This window comes from Barbus barbus (genome assembly GCF_936440315.1).
Source record: "Barbus barbus genome assembly, chromosome: 36".
In the NCBI taxonomy this organism is placed as follows: Eukaryota; Metazoa; Chordata; class Actinopteri; order Cypriniformes; family Cyprinidae; genus Barbus; species Barbus barbus.
The window spans coordinates 22,732,264-22,745,806 of NC_136714.1; the positions used below are offsets into that span (position 1 = coordinate 22,732,264).

The 13,543-nt window shown below is 37.1% G+C and overlaps 1 protein-coding gene across 10 annotated transcripts in view; it reads left to right on the forward strand.

The window, feature by feature from the left end:
• Positions 1-13,543, forward strand: part of LOC306856065 (E3 ubiquitin-protein ligase NEDD4-like) — a gene marked incomplete at its 5' end in the record, with an annotated part of 82,926 nt that overhangs the window by 45,316 nt on the left and 24,067 nt on the right. For 7 of the 10 annotated variants that reach the window (XM_079395060.1, XM_079395057.1, XM_079395059.1 and 4 more), the window contains 7 exons: positions 2,145-2,195; positions 3,694-3,755; positions 4,295-4,397; positions 5,294-5,454; positions 5,738-5,873; positions 6,082-6,267; positions 9,309-9,389. In XM_079395060.1, coding sequence (XP_079251186.1) covers positions 2,145-2,195; positions 3,694-3,755; positions 4,295-4,397; positions 5,294-5,454; positions 5,738-5,873; positions 6,082-6,267; positions 9,309-9,389 — 780 coding nt within the window. Of the gene's footprint in view, positions 1-1,666; positions 1,718-2,144; positions 2,196-3,693; positions 3,756-4,294; positions 4,398-5,293; positions 5,455-5,737; positions 5,874-6,081; positions 6,268-9,308; positions 9,390-13,543 lie in introns of all 10 variants that reach the window. The other 3 variants (XM_079395058.1, XM_079395055.1, XM_079395052.1) reach the window with 1 other exon arrangement.

Consider the following 13,543-nt stretch of genomic DNA (forward strand, 5'->3'; position numbering starts at 1 on the left):
TTCTGCTGAATTTACCAAATGTAATAACTATGAAATTTCATTCGTCACTTATTGCATTCATCCCCTGCGGGGTGCATGGGTTTCCTGTAGACTTGCCAGCGCTCTCAGGTTAATACATGTGACTGTTTGCTGTCTCACAAGTTTTAGCAAGCATGATGAAGAGATGTGGGGGGAAATCTTGCTGAAGTCTGCTGTGGCAGCTTTCTTACAGAGCTCAGAATTTAGAGCTTTAAAAAGCCTGTGTGCGCTCATAAGTGAAAGAAGAAGAGTTTGAGAGAGTAAAAATGAGATTTAATGGAAGAGTCTACCTCTGTCAGCATTCCCTGTTGCTCTGGTACCTTGCTGTTGTCGCTCAGACAGGAACCCTGCTGCTAAATTTGTGGGGGCTCCAATCTTATTTTAGCATCTCTGCGTGTTGCGGATCAGTTGTCGGAAGTTTTTTCTCAGGTCCAATTGTCATAACACTTGACCCTAAACTTTGCGGTCCCTAGCTGTGTGACCTACAGCTTAACAAAGTAATGGGATCCTTTTAGCTTGTTTCCCTCCTTTTGCTCTGTTGTTTGGTTTATTTAACCTTTTTATTTTCTTTTTTGTGTTACGTCTCTTTTAACATGGCCTCTTGGTTCTCGCTTCCCTGCTGTCTTGTTTTCTCTGTTTCTGCACTTTTTGGCCTCTTTAATGGCTGGAGTCGTCTGTTAACTCAGCTTTCTAATGGACGATTACTAAGCAAATATTTTTAACACTGGGGGCATTGTATGGGAATGGGGCTTTCAGGGCCATAAAGACATGATATCTTAATGGTCTCAAAGTCGCTGTGAAGTTGCAAGACATCAGTTAAATAATTTTTACTTCTTCAGAGCATCACTTTTATTGCAGAAGGATAGGAAAATATTTTCCATAGTGACAGGAATCTTTGCCAAGACACAATGGACGTAATTCTTCTACAGTGTGACCTTAAAAATTCAGCTAGTTTCTTGAACTTTCTAGGTCATTCGTTCATACCTTTTGGGTTAATTAATGGCTTAATTTTGCTTCTGTTTGTGATTCACAACTGCTGTTGGTGGCTTGGAGGCTGTAACCCCATTTGGCTCTGAAATCCTTAACATTTAATCAGAGGAATGTCTCAGACATGGTGGGTTTTCCGTGGTGAATAGGGGCTTGAGAATGTATTTGTGGCCCTGTCGTTCACTCACTACCAAAAATAGTGACTCATACTTAACCTTTCCACAATAAATGAGCTTTATTGTCCACCCATTCTGCTGTTGTGCTCACTAACTGGGTGATCATTTTTTTTTATTATATTTGAGTTTTTGTTTTACTTCGTTTTTTGTTTTTGCTTTTTTATTTCACTTTCTGTACTCTGCTTTGCTTATCAAGAATGCTTTTGGACTGTTTTTCTGCAATGTTGCTAAAGCTTTCGGACTGGTTTCCTGCTGCCAGAGTGTGCCAGTGTTTGAATCTTGAATCAGACAACATTCTTTCAAATGTGGTTCCTGTTAAATACACCTGTGTGTATTCAAATTAATTTACAGCATTGCATTTGTCATTTTTATTATGATGCATGTTCATGGCGGTTCAATTGCATTCAGTGCCCTAAACACTGTGCACCCCAAACTGGGGGTATGTACTCGTTCTTATTGTCTTAATAAGTTTATTCCACACACAGGCTCACATTGGTCATGATCGGTCAAAGAATGGGCATTTCAACCATGGTCAGGTAATCTACTGGTCTACCGTGACCCAAACACCTGACAATCACAGCTGACAATCTCACAGTTTGGCTTATTGAAATTGGTGGGTGGATTGAAGGCTTGTGATTGGTGGTTCATACATTAGTACACTCCTGCTGAGGCCTCACTGGGTTGGTTGTCAGGTTTTTCCCATTTAAAGTTACGCTTTTGAAATTAACACTGCCCTTATTACTGTATTTCCTTCTTCTCTTTCTCATACATACATGTTCATTCATTCTTCTTGGGTTATACAGGTGTGAATTTATCCTCATCTTTGTGGTTTTGCTTGCCAAGTCCTGCTAAAATCAGTCACTGTGTCACAGCCAAATCTCTGAATTTTTTCTGGTATTTTAATTTCTTCTCACTCTCTCTTTGTTGTTTCTCTTTCTTTTCTTTCTTTTTTTTTTAATACAGACCAGAGATGACTTCCTTGGGCAGGTGGATGTGCCTCTTACCCATTTACCGGTAAGCTTATGTGCTCTTATGTTTCTCAAATAAATATCTGGTTTGCTTATGTAGTTTTAGTAGCAAGGTTTAGCTCTGAACTGAAAAGAAGTTATTGAGGGTCACATGACTGTAATTAAGCAACTCAAATGTTGGAGCCCATATCCCTGTACGGAGTGGAAAGGGAATTGCTTGGAATGTAAACATGCAAACTGCTTCTGAGAGGGCTATCCCAACTAAAAAAAATGTCTCTGCCAAAAATGGGACATGCTTCCAGGGTGGCCCAGTTTAGCCCCCTATTCAATAATGCAATAATATCTGGTCAATTCAGCATTCCATTTATGTGTAAATTAATTTTATAAAGTGGAATACTCGTCCTACATGCAGCTTTTCTCGCATTGTGGTACTTTTTGGATTTACATTTTACATGGTATAATTTAAATTGGTGTTTCTGATTTTTCAGTGTTTACTATTTGATCTGTTGAACGTTTATGTTTGTAAGACTCCACATTTTACTTGGAGAATGTGGGATGTGAATAAGTAATGTTATCAAGTGGCATGCATGTTTATCAGCTACAGTTATAAATTTATGCGCAAAAAAGTGAAACCGTGACAAATTAATAGTAGTAAGACAATATATAAAATGTGTGTGAAAAATGTGTAAATGTAAATATGTAAATACATTTTGTGCTTTACAAAATGTAATAAATATATAACTTTTTTAATGTAATTTAGAATTAATTTTTTGAAAAATTATATAAATATTAAGTATAGTTTAGTACAGTAATAAATATTTAGTACTTTATTGCTTCAAAATCATCCAAACCACACCGCGTCAAAATCATTGGACATTTAGGAATGGAACAGCTCTTGTTTTTATTTTAACTATTTCCAGTGGCGAAGTGAGATTTCTTTGCTGGATTGCATATTTAGGCTCGCTCACACAGAGTCTGGTCTGTTTTCCTTGCGGCCGCCTACATATTTACTGTTCAGTTCTGCGTGGTTGCAGTCCAGACCACGCACTCCTTCTCTGCCTGCTCTTATTGCTGAATATTTAAAAGCAGTTTCCTATACTTGTATCAGACGTGAATATATGGATTTCCTTTGGAGTTGGTTTATTAAGCTACTTTGCGGATTTTTGGTTTAACTGGTTTTGAAGTCTGAATGCGTTTCACCTCCTGTTTGATCTAGACTTGCCAAACAGGAAAACTCTCCCGTTTTCCTTCAGGCCTCCAAACTTTCCTCCAAACTTCGGGCACTGGCAGAGGTGCCAATTCCATCAATTTCCATCAAATTGTAGCCACTAATGACCAGCCGTGAATATCCAACCTGTGGGCAGTTTAAATGTAACAGGAGAACAGTGTTACATAAGACAGCTGGACGTCATCCAAGGGTCTATATCTCCCATTCTCCAACCCCCAAACAAGCTGGGACTGTTATGCTTTATAAGACTCTGCTAAAATTGGCCCAGATTTGATGCATGTTTGTTTATTTTCTGTGGTGTTTTGTTGATCTATAGACGGAGGACCCTGCGATGGAGCGGCCATACACCTTTAAAGACTTTCTCCTGCGTCCAAGAAGGTCAGTGGTCATGTAGATTTCACAAACGCAATACAGGGACATTTATATTTAAAGTTGCAACAGTGTTGATTTTGCACTTTGACCTTATTCATAGGACTGGACGTTTGATGCAATACAGCACATTTGAGATTTGTATGTTCTTTCAGAACGAAATGTGCAATTAAAACACGAACACCTGTGAATCCCCTTAATGCCCTGTGCCTATAGTTACAGCCAAAGATTTTACACAGGAACAGTTAATGCATGTGGACTGCACTTTGCTGTATTTTAATCTTATCCTGAATGACTTCACTATAAACTATATTTCACTATACAGTGATTCTTAAACAAGGATAATACTATTTATAGGGAAAATATTGGGGCTCCTAAAAGATTAAAAATAAAGTAATTATTCAAACAATTTAAATTCCTTCTAATTAAGGGTTTAACAAATTCAGTTGCAGCTTATGGAAAGAATACAAAATAATGCTAAAAAATATGCTGGTTTAGTATACTCTATGATGACTTGTGTGATGACATGCTTTTATGATTTTATGTAGTCATAAGTCTCGGGTGAAAGGCTACCTGAGGCTGAAGATGGCCTATCTGCCAAAAAACGGAGGCCAAGAGGAGGAAAGCAGTGAAACGAGAGAGGAAGCTGAGGTAAACATTTTGTGTGTGTACTTATAAAAGCATATTATTTTTTACAAATATATGACCAGATACAAGATATTAAAAGTGCACTAACAATGTTTTTTGTAGTCTGTAGTAAATTGATTCAGACAGTATTCAGATTTATCAACTAAATCATCAACATTATAAATGGACTAAAATTAATGTATATGACATGCTGAAATGTAAGTAAATGAGTAATAAATTAATTCATATTTATTAATAAATAATAAGGGCAGTGGAATCTAAATTACAGCACATTTCTTGACAAATTAAAACTGTAACTGAAACTTTTATTTTAGAAGAAATCATGTAAGTGGAATTGTAGTTGTTGAAACATGTAGATGTTATGGCAGATAACTGACAGATGGCTTGAAATGTTTTCCATCTAGAATGGAGACACACTTAAATGTGTCCTTTCTTGCTTTCTCTCCTGCTTTTTAGTGATTTTAGTGTCTATTCATCCTCATCCCCACAGACTACTTGGCATTTTTCGTTTAAAGTATGCCATTTGGCTTGAACCGTTTGACTGTCTGGCATTTCCTTCCTTTAACTTTCTTAGCTTCCTGTTCTGTGACTTTTATTCCCTCTGTTCACTTTTCAGTTCGGTTTGATTTTTTTTTTTTTTTTTTTTGTCTCTCTGCTAGTGGAGAGTGCTGTGTCATAGCAGCTGCAATACTAATCATAACACATTAAGATGGAATAGGAGAAAGGATTTAACTTTCAAAAAAATTACACACTTTGAAACTTTCGACTTTTGAAATGTTCTTGAAATAAACCTTTTCCCTAGATTTTTTGTAATTAACATTTTTGCTCCTAAAATACTAACATTTTGATGACTGTCTCACTGTCACTTACTCTTCTGTCTCACACATTGTTCTTCTCAGGGCTGGGAAGTGACAGACTCCACGGATCCAGGTTCACAGAGACCTCAGCAGCTCCTGCCTCCGCTGCCTCCGGGCTGGGAAGAGAAGGTGGATAACCTGGGACGGACATACTACGTCAACCACAACAACCGCACCACACAGTGGAAGAGGCCCAGTAGTGTGTATGTGACCTTGTTTGTCATTTATCAAAAAGCACAGGAGTAAAAACACTGGAAAAACTAAAATCAAGGATACTGATGTGATGAATTTATCATCAGAATCAGAATGAGCTTTATTGGCCAAGTATGTTTACACATACAAGGAATTTGTTGAAATACACTGAAGAGCAACGCACAATAGCTGCCATCATCGGCGCCATCTTGGTCCATACATCATGATTTTCTTACAACCTTACCAGACTCTGATATGTGTGGAACAATTTTTTTCTCCCTGTCTGTGCTTTAGGGATGTGGTTTCAGAAACGGAAAATGATAATCACTTGCGGCAGATTAACCAGGAAGCACACAGAGTTTTCCGCTCTCGACGGCACATTAGCGAAGACCTGGAAAATGAGCAGCTGGATATCAGGGACATAGACGACGTTAGTATTTAACCCTGACCTCTGCAGCTATGACGTGAGCTAGATAGCATCATCATTTTTGTGAAAAGCATCTGGTTCTAAATAAACCCTCTCACTGTGGTTAAAAATCAGATGTTTTACATATTTAGTGCCATTTTTAAAAAAAAATAAAATCAGTATTATATTTGGTTTTACATATCTCCCCTCAAGCATATCTCCCCTTTTCCAGTCATGGGAGCCCATATCAGAGGAGGACCCAACTTTAATGACGGACGGTCTGAACCATTCTCTGTCTGGACCGGCCTCTCTGGCGATGCCCCTCTCCAGCACTCCAGAATTCTCAGATGAAATCAGCCTTAGATTGTCTCTCGCTCCAGACACAAACGGAGAAATCCCAGGACCCAGCTCTGCTGTGGTAAGACAGAACAAAGAGTTCCTGGTTTTTGGTGTGTTCGCACCGCAGGAACTAGCAACGTATATATTTCTAGGAACTCTATTTGGGGGAACTAATTTAGCTCCTACTTCAGAGTAGGGCCTAAAACAGTTCTATAGGAACTATCAGTGACACAGTGTATGCTGATTGGCCAAAACCATACGAAACACCGGCTACCTGCCATTTTTAAAAAGCCTTGTGAGAATATTTACTCCACGAACATGGAAAACAGCTGTAACGCTGCAGCGTTATGTTCTTTTCTCAGCCTCGATGATAACATTGCAAGTTGTCATAGGAGATTTAGTCAGATTTTCATGTTCTTAATTGTGTAAATTGTGCATTTACATTCCATCTCCATTATCACAAACCCCACGACACACATCAAAAAACGGCTCCTATCATGGCGTCCTCCTTTCACCGGTTGTATACATTTATAAATGCCACAAAAAAAGACGTCGCTGTCGGCCGCTTCAGAGTTCCTGTTCCTGCAGAGTTCCATGCAACCAGGAAAACGGCTCGAGGGGTTCTCTCAGAACTGGCTAGCTGGCTAGAACTAAGTTAAGTCACAGTCTTAATGAGCAAGGCGTCACGTCATTCATTCGTTCGTTCATTCATTCAGTAAGGAAGCAAATGGCTGTAGTTATGAATCGGTTATTAATCACTGACTCTCCGAATCATTCAAAGCTGCAGATTCCTTCACTAACGAAAGACCTCTGAATGTTGCTTGGAGACACACCCCAGTTCTGTTGCGGATTTCATTGGAACTATTATTATTTCGTTGTAAAATATAACTGTAAATTATAATTTATTTAATTTTATTTTTTTTTTTAAATGTAGGCTACATTTAAAATGTTCATTTAATATTACCTTTTTTGTTGAATTGCAATTTAAAATCAATGTCACATTTGCAATCGTTTGAATATTCAGGGAAAATTGCTTTCTTGCTCGTATTTTGAACATGAAAAACAATAACTCGCACAGGGTATGTTTCTGTATAAGTGAGGGTTTCTTAAATCGATCTCAGTCCTTCAATATTTGTTCTTCATGCAGTTAAGTGCTACAAATCTACTTTTAAAGATACAATGAACAACAGCGTGATTTGCTTAAGCAGCATATTTAGCTGGTATCCTATTATACGCACGCTGTTTGTGTGGATGCAGTCAGTTTTGACTGCAAAAGATGAGGTAATTTGATGTAATTTGACTGTTTACGGCACTCCCATTTTCCTGTTTTTATACGAGAAGCAGCATTTTGCTTATAAGAAGTAAATGCTCGGTTTTAATGTTACTTTAATTTGGGGTAGAATTAAATGACTGCCAAAACTCAACATTTTGTTCGTGTACCCCCTCCGTGCACCTCAAGTACCCCCAGGGCAATAATAGTGATTAGGGTAGTGATGGTCATTTTGTTTACATTGTTACACCATCAAGAGACTTTCTTTGAGTGCATCAGTAGCAAAGACTTTTATATTGAGAGAGACTGAAACGAGGTTGTAAACAAGACATTATTTTTGCTTTCAGCAGCACCTTGTAAGACGCAACCAACAAATGCACTGACCAGTGTTGTCATGGGAAATCCCCTTAACAGTTGAAATTATACAATAACATAATGCAATATGATACGGTAAGATTGTATTCCTCAGCGGACATTCAAGAAGTAGTTTGGCACACAAAATGGTGTTTAAGACACTCCATGGTTGTTGCATATTTATTTACGCACTTGTGCCGTAAAACAGTTGTATAAATGCAATATTAGACTCATAGCTGTGCAATATGGCTCTATACCCTGCACGGCTACTTGTGTTGGTATTATATGTGATTTTCTTGAAATGGTGAGACAAATTATGTCAATAAGAGTGTCAAAACTAATAGCAGACTCCACACACACACCTCTGTACACTCATGCTGAATCACTCACTTAGTCATTGTGGAGGCAGCGCAGGGGTCCTCTGTGAACTTCTGCAGAAAAGCCACTCAGTTGGGAAAAATCTCTTACTATGGTCTTGTTCACACTGCACTTAAGTCTGGATTGTTTTTAAAATTCAATCTTTTGGACCGAGTGGTTTTTGTGGTATTTGCAAGTAATGAAACTGGATAATACATTGCTTATTTGTTCAGACAATGTAGTCTACATGTCTAGATGAAAAACTGTCTGGAATAGGCTCAGACAGAATCTGTGGTCTTGTTTCTATTTCTAATTGTGTTAAACAGACCTGAAGTTGCTACACTATTTTTTTGTATGTATAGTCAAATTAGATCAAATTAAATGTTTAATAAACAAAAAAAACCAAAAACAACAACGTGCCTAGAGAGGTATAAATTGAAAATGTTGCTTCTGCTGATGCCTATCATGACATCTGCCTCAGTGTAGAATTCACAAAGCGTATCAGATACATAAGCGCCAGAGGTGTTACTGTTTTTACACATTCATGCATATGCATTTCAAAGCACTTGATCGCTCACTCATCTATCATTCAGTACATACTGAATAGCACGTGAGTGTAGATGAATTCACATGGTTTTGGACACTATTGAACTTTGTATGAATTTGGTCATGTCGCATCACATCCGAAATGATCTGAGAAAAAAAAAAACTATTTGAAAGCAGAGGTCACAAAAAAAAAAAAAATGCATTAAATAATAAATAAATCATGAAATTATTTAATAAATTTAATAATTAAATTAGTATTTTATTTTTTGTTAACTTTGTACACTTCTGAACTTTGTGAATGAATTTAGAAATGTCAACCCAACTGACAAAAAAATACTTCAAAGCAGAATGTTTATTATTAAATATTAAATTATTTAAATTACATAGTAAGTTTTTTTTCTTTTCAGATTCAGCTGAGCCAAAAACAAAATCAGATTTTTGAATGTCTGACTTTTTATGACTTTGGCTGAATTCAGTGCTTATGCTGTTCAGAGGACCACTTAGAAAATGGCCACTCTGAATGATATTAGATATTTATGTCTTTATTTATTTATAAGTGTCTAATGCCTTTTTATCTCTTTCTCTCACTCCAGCAGAGTCATCTTTCCTCTCGGCTACGCTCCTCAAGTATGATCAATGGAGTCAGTGATCAAGTGCAACCTCCCACACCAACGGTACATCTGCTTTTCTCCTCCTCACCTCTCCTTAACTCTGCATGTGGTGTTTTTTTCACTCACTCAAGTATTATACCATTTTTCACTCTTGGCATCGAATCAAGAGCTATAAACTCCCTAACACATTCAGAAGTTCACCTGATTTCAAAATGTTCCTGTTGTCTGTTATGAACATCTTGGCTGCTTTTGGGAGTGCCATGAATGTGACAATCGGAATCTTTAGTAACACTTTATATCAGGGGTTCCCAATAGGTCGATCAAGGCAATGCTGGTAGTTCGCGCTTATGGTCAGTGGTTCTCAACAGTGGATCTCATATTCGTCATCCTTTCCTTTCCAAATGCTTGCTACGGATGTGAAAACAGGAAAATCGAACCTGATCCAGATTTTTTTATAACGGACATAACTTTCGGAGACAGTGTGTAAACATGATTGACACAACTTGAGGTCGTATTTGCTCGGTGTGCAAAGACCTTAAGAATCAAAAGGAAAAACACATTACATAATGCTTGACAGATCATTAGTGCACATGAACAGGTAGTTAGAAATATAATGAAACTTTGATTAATATATTATACATAAAAACATTTTTTTTACATTTATTCATATTTGACTGATCTGTTAAATGTTATATTATGAAATTACTAAACCAATGTTATTATAAAATGTCACCTATTGTTTGGTCAGAAATGTAGCACCTGTCTAAGTGTTTGTGTAGTTTTTGTGTGCGTATGTCAAGGGATAATTCAGAGTGACTTATGAGGTATTATTACACTCCTAGGATTGATTTAGTCGAGCTGTAGTGGTGATTATGATGTCATCGTATGAGATAAGTTGATGTGTTTCTATGGTGATAATGTAACTGTGGGAGTCTCTTAATGGATCATTTAACAGTGCAGCTCAGTAATGTTTGTAAAAAAGTGCTGCGTTCTACAAAAGAGCTGCCTCGTAATCGATTACGTCGCTGCACGGGGGCATTTCCAATTTTTAAGAGACAGCTTGCCAAAATAATTTCTCACTGTTACAAGCAGCAATAGTGTAGTTTGTTTCACACTCTTAAGATGCACAAGAAAAACATAGAGTGGTAAATAGTGCGCTGTCTCTTTAAATGATCCTGTTTTACAGCAGATAAGCCACATATGGTAAAATTACATTACTCATTACCCATGTGGATGAGATCGCCGTGTGAACTGCTCCCGTTTGCATGAGGCAGGAAACAGACATAGACACTAGATGTTTCACTGGAAGTACCACTTCTCTGAAGCGATTGTGCTTCATTTTAATGGCACAATTCCCAGCCTTGAAACTATTTTGTATTTATTTTCTGCAAGTTCCTGCAGATGTGACAGTCTGATGACCCCATCTGCTTCTGTGTGCTATAAGTCTGTTTGAAATTAGGTTTGTGAATGGGTCATGAGGTTGGGTTAGTCCCTTGAATGTTTTGGTGTCCATTTCATTATTGTATTGTGGCATTTAAAGCAATGCATGCTGGGAATTTCCAAGATAAGATCTGGCAGCTCACACAGGAGAGCTCCAATAACCTCGTGCTGTGTATTAAGATCAGTTGTTAAACCGTATATAGGCATAAAGCAAATGTTTTTTTTTCTTGTAAGCCTTGTATGATTCAATTCTTAGTAGAGCTTTATCTATATGAATATTAGTTGTGCTGACAAGGTTTTCAGAAGTATAACTACATGACTAACCAGGACTTGTCACAGCACTTACATATTATTGCTCTTTTGTTGGTTTAATTGCTACTATTGTCTGCATTTGTAAGTTGTCATGGAAATGACTAATTGTAATGTAAATGACTCAATAGTAGTTCACCCATAATTCATCCTGATGTTGTTCCAAACCTACTGGAGCTTTTGTCCTCCGTAGAGCACAAAAAATTATTTAAATGTTTGTGCTGCTCTTCTTCATACAACAAAACATTGTGACCAGGGCCCTTCAGGCCCAGAAAAGGATAGACAGATATGTACTTAAAATCTGGTCTGTACAACTTAGGGTCTATATTTAATGTCATCTAAAAACATATTATAGGAAAAGTCCGAATTTATAGTGTTGTTTAAATGTTTGCGGGTCAGTAAGTTGTTTTTTTTTTTTTTTTTTTTTTTTTTTTTTTGGGCTCACCAAGGTTCTATTTATTCGATCAAAAATACAGTAAAAACAGTATTGTTATTGAAAAATATTATTGCAATCTAAAATAACTGTTTTCTATGTGAATATATTTTAAAATGTAATTTATTTCTGTGATTAAAAGCTGAATTTTCAGCAGCCATTACTCCAGTCTGTAGTGTCACATGATAATACAGAAATTATTCTGACTTACAGCTTTATATTTTATTGTATGTGTATATATATTATTTTTAGAATTCTTTGATTTAAAGTTTAAAAAACATAATTTGTTTGAAATAGAAACCTTTTTTTATTATTATTAATGTTTTAACTCTCACTTTTGATCAATTTAAAGTTTGTTGCTGAAAAAAAATATTAATTTCTTTACAAAAACAAATACTTTAAATTATATGACATCTAGAATTTGAATATATTTCACAGGGGCAATTATTATTTTTTTTTCGCCCTTCTCAATATTTTACTTTCTGTAAGTCATACTGATATAAAATGACATGGTTGAGTAAATCTGATTTTTTTTTGTTTTGTTTTTTTATATATATATATAGCGTTATATATCTCTCAGTCCCTGATTTACCTGAATCACTCTTGACGCTTTTATACTTCTGCTCCAAGCTTTTGCAAAGCATCTCCTAATGCCTGGGATCATTTTAAGTGAAGTGAGTGAGTGAAGTGACATTCAGCCAAGTATGGTGACCCATACTCGGAATTCGTGCTCTGCATTTAACCCATCCAACGTGCACACACACAGCAGTGAACACACACACACCGTGAACATACACCCGGAGCAGTGGGCAGCCATTTTTATGCTGCAGCGCCCGGGGAGCAGTTGGGGGTTCGGTGCCTTGCTCAAGGGCACCTCAGTCGTGGTATTGAGGGTGGAGAGAGCGCTGGACATTCACTCCCCCCACCTACAATTCCTGCCGGCCGGAGACTCGAACCCGCAACCTTTGGATTACCATTAGGCCACGACTTCCCCTTTAAGGAAGGAGAAGCCTTAAATATCCAGTCTGTCCACCTGAATAGTTTGAATATAAAGTAGTCACATTAATCTTTCAATTCCACACTTCAACAACATTCTTGAACTTTGAAGCTTTGAAGTAACATTTCCTTTACACTGGAAAAAAATGCTTTTCCTCATCCGCCTGAATCCGCTGTAAATAGCCTTTATGTCCTTTATGCTTCGTGTCTACTTTATTCTGACAAGAGGCCGATTGGTTGGTGGCCCGGTTCTCTCTGGCTGTGAAGTGCTTCTGAGAGCTGCAGATGAGGGATTTCGTTATAGTCACAGCAAATCTGTCTTATATTAGCGTGGGTGAGAGGTGGCATTTCCCCCACACTTCCTGTCCCTGTGTGTGAGGACGCTGACATTTCACAGGAGTAGAAATGTGCAATCATTACTTGAGTGGATGGCTAATCGGATTGCCCTGTTTGAGACAAGTGTCTTTTATTACATCCATGTAAAAGCAGATGGAAAGCATTACATTGTCTGTGAGAGAGTTGACTCTTTTAGTATTTGAAATGTAAACTGCCGGTCGGATCCTAGCCCAGGTGTCGTCTCCTTTGTTTTTATAGTCGGTGAGTCAGTGGGCATGTGAGTCAGTTTGAAATGCTGAAGGAAGCTACTTATTTGGATGATTCTTGGAAACCTTTTAGATTTGTCATTGTGGACACCATTTAATTTCAGGACAGTCTCAGTTACAATCAATCATTATTATTGCTGCGTTTATGGAAGCTACCAAAAATACAGTAAAAACAGCAATATTTGAAATTATTAGAGCATATTAGAATGATTTCTGACATTGAAGACTGGAGTAATGGCTGCTAAATTAAGGTTTGCCAGGACAGGTATAAATTACAACATAAGAAATGTTATATCAGTTTGTTATAATATTTCATATTTGTTTTTACTGGATTTTTGATCAAATAAATGCAGGCTTGGTAAGCATATGAGTATATATTACAAATGCATTAATTGTTTAGTTATTTTAGTTTCATTTTAATGAGCTTCGCTGTGATT